Raw genomic sequence first — 9,285 nt, 5'->3', positions numbered from 1 at the left:
AACCAAAGTTGCTATTTCTGTCAAGATACAAAGGAGTGGATCCTCAGCCTCTGCTTGCCTAATGAGCAATCAAACAGCGCTCCTTAGGCAGAATAATGGTGGGCTTCTGCAGACTAAAAAAAAAGAAAAGTCCTGAACTCACCAGAAAGTTCTCACTACCAGCAAAAGTCAAAGGCAAAGCTTCAAAAGACTCTTATAAAGCAAAGATCCTCAGCAAAGACCAATAGAGGCAGATTTTCTGTGATTTCATGAACATAGCTCCATCTTTATGACCATTTTTTTCTCAGCAGTACAGGCCATGAAAGTTATAGATCACTAGGTATGTGTATTTTTAATTCAAAAAATAGAGGGCAATACTTACTGCATTTCAAACTAACAGATTTTAACTTATGGAAACCTAAAAGCTTTCTATAAATGTCTTGATTTCTAATGCTGACAAAAAAAAGACTACTAAGACATTTTCTCATCTTCTGCAGCCTCAGAGAGTTTAAGTCACAGTACTGCAAGGCACATACAGAGTCTCTTCCTTTCCAATACTCAGCAGATATACTCCCTGAAATAATTTTAAAATCCTCAAAACAATTAGAAATGCTACTGAGTTAACAATTTATATTTAAAAACATTGCTTCTACACAACATGCACTTTTTTGGATAACAAGTTAGCAAATATGTATAATTTTTTTCTTCTCATTTACACTGGAAATGGACTGAATAATTTTTAACCTGGAAAGTACTGTATCATGTCACATTTAAGTTATTGCCTTCATTACAAATTGCATCATCTCTGAAAACCCACACAGCTATTGTATTTGAAAATAAGCAGTGGGTGAGAGACTACAGATGCAGTTTAGCCCATCTGAAAATGGCTTTCCACATAAAGCAATACTATCAGAGTAAAAAATGAACTTTCTTCATTCAGTGGATGAGGACAAGAGAAACTGACATAAGTACATCTTTGTTTAGTTTAATGCAACATCATTAGCATTTACTTAAAAAAATCTTAATTTTCTGGTTTTTGGGCAAGCATATCTTAATATGAAAGCAACTGAACTTTTAAGAGGTAGGTTTTTTTCCATTATGCGCTTATTTATTTCAAATAAAACATAACCAAAAAACCACTAATATTTGCTTTTGGACAAGGATCAAGTCTCAAAGCCTGATACAACTTTGACAGAGTTCGGTATTTTATTTGCCCTCAGCAGTACTAGGCTGCTTTGGAACCAGTGTATTCCAGGTTGTCTTCACAGTCAAAAGACTAATCTACCAACCGTACTGAACCCACCCCCTCCTCCTCCACCTGTGGGCCCACAACTTCCCGGGGGATCATTGTCATCAAATCCATTGGGTCGGAAAGAGCAAGAGGCCGAGGCAGCTTGAAGTGCTTGTGTTCGAGCACTAAGCTCTTGCTCCTGAAATGAAAGAATAAAGACAATTAAAAAAAACCCCAACCCACAATCTCACACCCTTGAAATGGCTTTTAAATCAGCATCACTAATTTCTAGTGAACAGCTAAGCTGAACTTTCAAGTTGATCATCCACAGCCAACCTAAGATGTATAATTTCACTGATTGTCAGTACGCATAAGCAAAACAAAATTAAATCCATCTGAGCTCATGCTAAAATTTTATTATAGCAACATCGGATGTCACTAAAAATGAGACTGCTGATGAGAAGTTAACAAAACAGGTTTTGATATATGTTTCATATAAATTTTCATCCTAGCAATTTTCATATGCTCTTCTTCTTGGTTGCAAAGTCAAAAGGTAAAACCTTTATATCAGTGTTCATTACTTTAAAGACATTTCCTCATTCCACTTCATCAACTGCATAGAATAACAATATACTCAGATAAAAGGCCAAAGGATGGACAAGCTATCTAGTTTCTACGCATTGCAGCTTTTCAGCTTTCAATTATTATTGCTATGCTAACTGCTATAACATAGCAAGTCTCTGCAACTCTCAAGCACTTCATAAAAATCAGAGTCAATCGCTGGAAAATGTACCTGCACAAGTGGAAGGAACACGAAAGCTCTGCTGCCTGCCAGCTGCTTTTTCAGGTGAATGCTCCTGAGGCTTCTTAAGACATCTAAGAAGGACACAAGCCACATGCCTTTCCTTGATTAGACGTATCATGCACTATTTTGTCTCTGGCCAACTAGTTCAATAAACCCTGCAGCAATTTTCTATCTTTAGTATACATTTCTCAACTTGGCCAAGAGCTTCAAAAATTGAGGGAAAGAAGGCAGATGTTGGCTCTTGAAGGCTAAAGACAGTGGACCGAGCAATAAACTGAAAGTATTCCAGTGCTAAGGCTCATACTGATTGCTCCCTTCACATGACACTTCATCACCACACACCTCCCTAAAGGCAATGAGAGCAAACTTTAGAACAGGGTTTCAGTAACTACAGGGGTCACCCTTCAATTCTTCCTGACTGTATTATACTACCATGAAACCACTAAACTGAAGTCTTGTCCAAATACTTTCACAGGTGCTAAAAGTAGACCTTGTGAATTTAAATTATTTTGCCCTTGTCAAAAACACAGCCGAAGTTTGAAACCACTGTACACTATTAAGGACTGAAATGTGTACTCATTTTTAAAATTAAGATATTTGGAGGACACTGTCTACACAGATGTGCTGGTCATACTCCTGAAGACAGTATTATGCTATCTGCAGCAATATGTGGAGTATCTGGCTAACTATGACACACCAAAAACTATGTACGTTTACTAGGAATAACAAGGAAATATTAAAAACTTGTAGTACCAGAACTCAACAGATTTTGATTAAAATAGCAGACCTTGCCCAAATAGCCTGTTTAGTTAAAAAACTAAACTACCAAACTGTTTACCTTATAGCACTGGCATTTTTACAAGCAATAGCCTTATTTCTAAAAACATTTAATATTTTCAGGTTGTTGTATTTATCCCCACAAGTACTACATTAGGTAAGTAAAACTTGATAGTCAATACAGTTCTCTGGACTCAGAATATGCAGAGCATCCCCCCTTGCTTTCCATTTATTTGCAGTAAGGGTTTTAAAATTTGTTTTAAATAGAGTGGGAGTGACCCATATTGCAGGTTTAGTTATTTATACTGAAAACATCTTCATTTACCATGAGGTAAACAGATATGCAATAGCAAAACAAAAGCAGTAAGATACAGAAGTTTTTGAACATATCTTCTGAAAATTAAAGGCTTTCTCAGGACAGAAAAATATATTCTCAACTTAGCTGGAAAAATTAATTTAGAACTCTGAAGCAACAATGAAATACGGCATCTTAAAATTAGAATAATCTAATTCAGTGAATCATGGTATTAGCAATAATTTCAGAAAAACAATAACCAAGCATTTGTAATGAGGCTCAATTAAAATGAGAAAAGGTCAGGAGCTCAAAAACTCTGAGATTAATAAAACACTACAAAAAAGTCAAATTTACCTAGTTCTTCTAATTTGAGTTAGTCTAGAGCCCTTATAGAAACAGCTTAACCCATCAAAGAGCACACAGTCAAACATACTTTTACTCCTAGAACATAAAAAAAAGCAGCAATGCTCTAAGAAAGACATATTGAAGTGTGGAGAGCACTGTTTTCTTTTAACAGCAAACAAAAAGGCTGCCACAGCTAGGTGAAGTTCTCAGAACACAGGGAGTGTGCTGCTGGAAGCACTGGTCCCACAGAGAATATGGCATAGGCAGCAGAAGGAAAATGGAATCCAGTCACCCACATTTGGTCATCATTTCAGTTGTTCCAGCATCTGAGTAAGCACAGTTTTAGAAGTCAAACTTCACTACAAATGAAAATGCACTAGTAAGAACACCACTTAGAAGTTTTTAAGTAAACTTAAGCCACTCTTATAATTCTGTAAAGGCAATGAAAGTTTGAACTGTTTGAAGCCTCTCCCATATGGAATGGCAAGTGGTTAAATGACCTATACAAGCATGTCCACTCAAACTTTAAACTGAAATGAGTTTATGCCATTTTCCTTGACATTTCCCATCTAACAGTGACAACCTTACTACAAAATCTGTCCAGCAACACCAAGATGAAGCCTGACTGGTGATTTATGGTTAATATGGCAGAATACTTAAAAGCTGCTGTGTTCTTTCCTGTAGACCGCCTCTTGTGAGGCTTAAGGAGACACCCTTTACACAAAATTTCCATCTTACCTGCAAGTACAGTTTGTTATCTTTTGTAATAGCATCCATGAGGTCTTTTTGTAGAGGAGGGTCTCCATTTACCCACAGGTCATTTGCTGGATTGGTGTTTAAGCCACAGGTGCTGTTCTGCTTTTTGTAAAACAGAACATAAGCAGTGTCCTTTGGAAATCTACTGGTGATTTTCTGGACTGACTGAAATGAGGTAAATGTCACTCTGCTGTCATTGAACAGAAACCATTCTCTTGGCATCTCAGTGTCCAGCTCATTCTCTACAACAGTACAAGGTCTCTCCTCTGTAAACAACTTATCCTGAGGAGAAACTAAAGAAAGAGCTGTAGACTGGTGGCAGAGCCCTGAAGGTCCTGATCCAGTAACATTTCTAGCATACGAATAATAATGTCCACTTTCAGAGGATACACCAGAATGCACCACCACAGAGCTCAACACATAGGGCACCAATTGTGGGCAGGTCACTTCATCAGCACCAGAGGGCTTCAGTTTTTTAGCAAGGTTTTCTCCAGTATCAGAAATCTCCACACCAACAGACCAGCCTCCTGAAACAACAGCTAAAGGGGATGTTGCTCTTTTCACTGGCAGTTCCAATACAAGTGGTAGAGAAACATTGTCCAAGATTTTGCGCCTTATGTGACATTTTGGATCATATGAAAATCTCAAAAGAGTGAGAATGAGGTATTCAGGTTCCTCAATGATTTGCATAGTTTTTTCAGCATTCTGTAAAGAGGCACACTTCTCACAATAATATTTGTTGTCTCCACTAAGAATTTCAGGTGCCAGAAAATAATTGAGTAAGTCTGTAACTGACAGGGTATTTTTACCTACTAGACTCTGAGACATATCCCCATTATTTTCAACTTTGAGTTCAGAAATTGCGGTATTCTCAGAGCTTGGCTCACTAGAAAAATCTATGGTTCCTTCATTCATTATTGTGTCACATCCACGATTTACTTCCAAATTACTGAGAGGTGTTTCTGCATCAGAACTGGTAGCTGAAGTATTACTTTGCACCATGTAGTCATCTTTCACTTCAGAATGTTCTATGCATTTTGAGTCAGCATTTTCTAAGGAAGCTGGGGGACAGAAAGCCAAAGAGAGATCTGTGAAAGCTTCTTCCTTTTGAGACATACTTTTGCAGTTCAAACAGCATATGTTAGTCTTCAATTTTCCTCCAAACATCTTCTCTATCAGAGTTCTCTCTTCACTTTCCATACAAGGTGCTTCAGTAAATGTTTTATGGGCAGTTTCTTGTGCCTGGGACTTGTCAGTCATAATACTTTCAGAACTCCTGGCTGAAGACAATGCTTTCAAAGTTCTCTCTTCTTCATGCAACCTGAAAACAAAGAAAAATAAATCCAAGTAACTGCACTATATTTCAAATACTGCCACACTATTTCAGACTTTTTTCCCAGCTAAAAACCACAGATGGTTAAGTTGCCAAAGTATCTTACACTAAAAAAATCTGCTTGTTATTTTTTATATAAGGAAGCTGAAGCATAGAGTTCCAGAGTGCGAGTAGCACAAATACATTTATTGTGGGTCTCATTATATGAAAGAACACAATGGATATATTGAAAGAACAGGCAAATATTAAAGAAATTAATATTTTTATTATTTACCATTATATTGTGCTAATAAATCAGCTCCCGAGCTGACTGGGCCTGTATGTCAGACTATGTAAGAGAAAAAGTAACTATTTGTTTATGGCCAGACTATTTCCAAAGAAATGTCAGAATTCTGCAGCCAAGAAAGTTCTGCGGCAAGAAAATCCAAACCAAAAGAGGAACCCAAAACATGGAGAAAAAAAAGAGAGAACACTATTTCACTATTGAGATAAATTTCTCCAAGAGCAGAATGTGTCTTAAAGTAATATTGCTTAAGCCCCCATTAGCAAGCCAAAAATAAAGAGTGTTATTAATAAAGGTAGATATTACTGATTTATCTCTGCCACAGCTAATTTGCTCGCTTAATTAACTGGTTATAAAGACATGTACATCTCTTTGTGACTTGCATGCCTTGTATGAAATACAGGTGTCTCCACCAACATGAAATTCCAGAAGCACAACTACACTGCTTTCACCAGCTACTATTAATTTAACAACAGGACCATGACTTCAACATAACACCCATGTTTAGATTTATAAAAGTGGCACATTGTTACCACCATAACATGTTCTCAATTATGTGGATTCAATATGGCATCCAGACTTCACTACAGACTAAACCCATGAAGAAAAGTAGTTTGTAGACCATACAGAAAACCAGAGAAAGAGAGGAATGAAGTTGAAAATTCCTGATCCCCACTCATGCATTGGAACTGTTACACGACTGCTCCTCAGAGCTCAACATTATGTGGTAAGGCTATAGATTCACTCCCATTGATGGCACCATAACCATACCTGTCTAGCAGGAATCTGAGATATTCCGAACAATCCTGCTGGGATCGAGGAGTGAACCATGGCGGTCTGGAAGCTTCAAAGAAAATTCTAGGAGCATATGCCTCCCTCTGTTCAGGTGAGAAAACAGGCAAGATTACATAGGTGGAATATAATCAACTTAAAAAGTTGATTATATTGTTTTAATATTAACAGCTGAACTATGGACTTCATTATCACAGAGTACCTGAATGAAACACAAGGTACACAAACATTTAAACAACTTAATCATATGAAGGGAGAGCCATTAATTTTGTAGCAATCACCTCTAGTACAAAGATAAAAATAGTTTATCCTGCCAGCAAATATTAATGTTTAGTGAGTACAAGCCAGGTATTATAGCAGCTACCGTTCTTGCTGGTGAGTTAAAAAACCTGTTTACTTTCTTCAGAACACCAGTACTTCATAAAGACCCATTTATTTTGAAGCTGATCCAGCCTCATCCTCTTCAGAAGTTTATTGCTATTATTCAAGGAGAACAGAAGTGTCTTGTGCCTTTCCAGCATTAGCAAAATGTTTTAAACAGCCAATAATGTTCACATTAGAATTTGAACTACAATAAAATTTAGTGTAAAAATCAATGAAGAAGGTCACAGTTTACCCTAGAAAGACACATAAAATCATTCTTGCTTCTCAAAGAAAACCTATCACTACCTATTAATAGAAACAACAAAACACTTAACATATTCCACCTAGAGAAATGTGTATTTCATAAGTCCATCCACACCATCTGAGCATTTGAAGGCAGACTGATTCCCATACAAAAGTATAATATTTATATTTTACATACTCAAGAGGATTCCCATGGCATCATGTTTGTTTATGAATTTTGGTACATGGATCTAAGCTTAAAGAAAACAGATGAAAAACTGACATACCTGGGTATGGGCCAAAAATGCAAAAAGATGCTGTAATTTTCTCATTAGGGAATTACAGCCATTTAGATTCAGAGATAAAACATGTCTTCTGAAACTGAAATAAAAGAGAGAGACAAATGAAAAAGTTTCCTATCTAGACCTCTAATAATTCAGTTATCATTCCAGCTCAGATAATTACTTCAAACTGAAAGAAAGCAAAACACATACCATTTCCTTTAATACTTACTGTATGGTAAGAATTAACACTGCAAAATACCCATGGTCTTTAAACATTTAAATGTGTAGGAATGGGATACAGACAGACTTTTTTTAATACCCTTCCAGATTATAACAAAAGCATCACCAAAAATTTTTACAATACAGCAGTGAGCAAGGACAGTGAGGGAAAAAGGACTTTGACACTGGGTAGAAGGATCAGGATTTTTAGTGGCTAAAATTGCAGCTTCCAGAGCTGAACTTGAACAAAGCAACCAGTAACTGAGTGCCAAACAACCCACTCAGCTATAGCAAGGCGAGAGACCCCAGGACATGTTACTATCCTGTGAAAATCAAGAATGCAGTAACTGCAAGAATTATTTGCAATGAAAAAAGCTGCTAAGAAGCACTTACTCTGTAGCCATAAAAAGTGCTTGAATAACACTGTTCATGTAGCAAGTATTTCCTAGATTTATTAGGCCTGTCTTCCCAGTTTCAGATTTTCCAGAAAGTCTAGATAAACAAGATGGCAAAGAACTGGATTGAGAAGTCCAGGCACTCTGACTGAGGATCAACTTAATCTTCTCTTCAGTGGGTTTGGGCATGTCCTACAAGAGAAACATTTAACACGTTTAATAGGTTTGTTTATTTGTTTCTGCAACAGGTCTTGCCATTCAGCAGTATTGTATCTCCCCCTGCTCCCCAGTTCTCCTTCAAGGTCTTGCTGCTGCCCCTGATAGCCTAGGAGATAAACAGACTGCCCACCCTTGTTCCCTTCCCTCCCCACAACCTTCTACTTTAAAGCTTTATACTTATTTTACATTTCAAACACAAGATTGACATGAGATTATGTGGTTAGCTCTTTCCTCCATGTGCTAAAGAATTTGGATCTGTGGAACTACAGCTTCGCATCTGGGAAAACAAAAAAACATTCCATTCTCTTAACATTCCTTATGTACCTTAATAGCTTCCAGAATGGGTTCATAGAGCTCTGGAAAACCTGAATAATGATACATCATACAGTGTATCAACTCAGTCAACTGCATCAAAAAAGCTGTACTGGAAGGCAAGCCATCTCTCTTGAAGGAGTGAACCAAACTGACCACATGTGGGACAATCTAAATGGGAAAACAAAGAAACAAGCAAAAAGGTGTTAACTGCGTTTTCTCATAGTTTTTTTTTCTTCTACAAAATACTTAATTGAACTTCATTGGTTTAGACATGCCAAATGGCAGGAGATCTTTTGTTATTAAGTAAGAAGTGGTTGAGAAACAATGACTTGAAAAACATACATTATTCTTCATACATGACAATTTTCAAGCAGCACAATTAATTATTCAATGCTCTCTTTAGCTCACATAGCAAGTTTTAAAAGGAACTTTATGAACTTAAAAAGGTGCATGCTAAGATTTTAAACAGTCAAGTGTCCAAAAGTACTCATCTTATTAAGGATATTAACTGCAAACATTTTGCTTTTGTGCCACCACTAACACTTTAGTATCTTGTTCTGACTTGACAGATATGGTCATTAAAACAAACCTCTAAATTTTCCTTTAACAGAATCTAATGCTTGGACTCACGAGCCAATGAATACATTCCTG

At 36.9% G+C, this 9,285-nt stretch overlaps 1 protein-coding gene across 2 annotated transcripts in view; it reads right to left on the bottom strand.

The window, feature by feature from the left end:
- Positions 1-239: 239 nt before the first annotated feature.
- USP38 (ubiquitin specific peptidase 38) overlaps positions 240-9,285 on the bottom strand; it is a 17,577-nt gene continuing 8,531 nt past the window's right edge. Inside the window, exons 5-10 of one of the 2 annotated variants that reach the window (XM_031062594.1) lie at positions 8,644-8,802; positions 8,099-8,292; positions 7,490-7,577; positions 6,576-6,682; positions 4,171-5,509; positions 240-1,409 (exon numbers count right to left, since the gene is read on the bottom strand). In XM_031062594.1, the coding sequence (XP_030918454.1) occupies positions 1,248-1,409; positions 4,171-5,509; positions 6,576-6,682; positions 7,490-7,577; positions 8,099-8,292; positions 8,644-8,802 (2,049 nt within the window). In that variant the 3' untranslated portion in view covers positions 240-1,247. Of the gene's footprint in view, positions 1,410-4,170; positions 5,510-6,575; positions 6,683-7,489; positions 7,584-8,098; positions 8,293-8,643; positions 8,803-9,285 lie in introns of both variants that reach the window. The other variant, XM_031062593.1, reaches the window with a different exon arrangement.

This window comes from Geospiza fortis, unplaced genomic scaffold, assembly GCF_000277835.1.
Source record: "Geospiza fortis unplaced genomic scaffold, GeoFor_1.0 scaffold35, whole genome shotgun sequence".
NCBI classification, from domain to species: domain Eukaryota; kingdom Metazoa; phylum Chordata; class Aves; order Passeriformes; family Thraupidae; genus Geospiza; species Geospiza fortis.
Note: the sequence above shows the minus strand (reverse complement) of the source record. Positions and strands in the feature narration are given on the sequence as shown.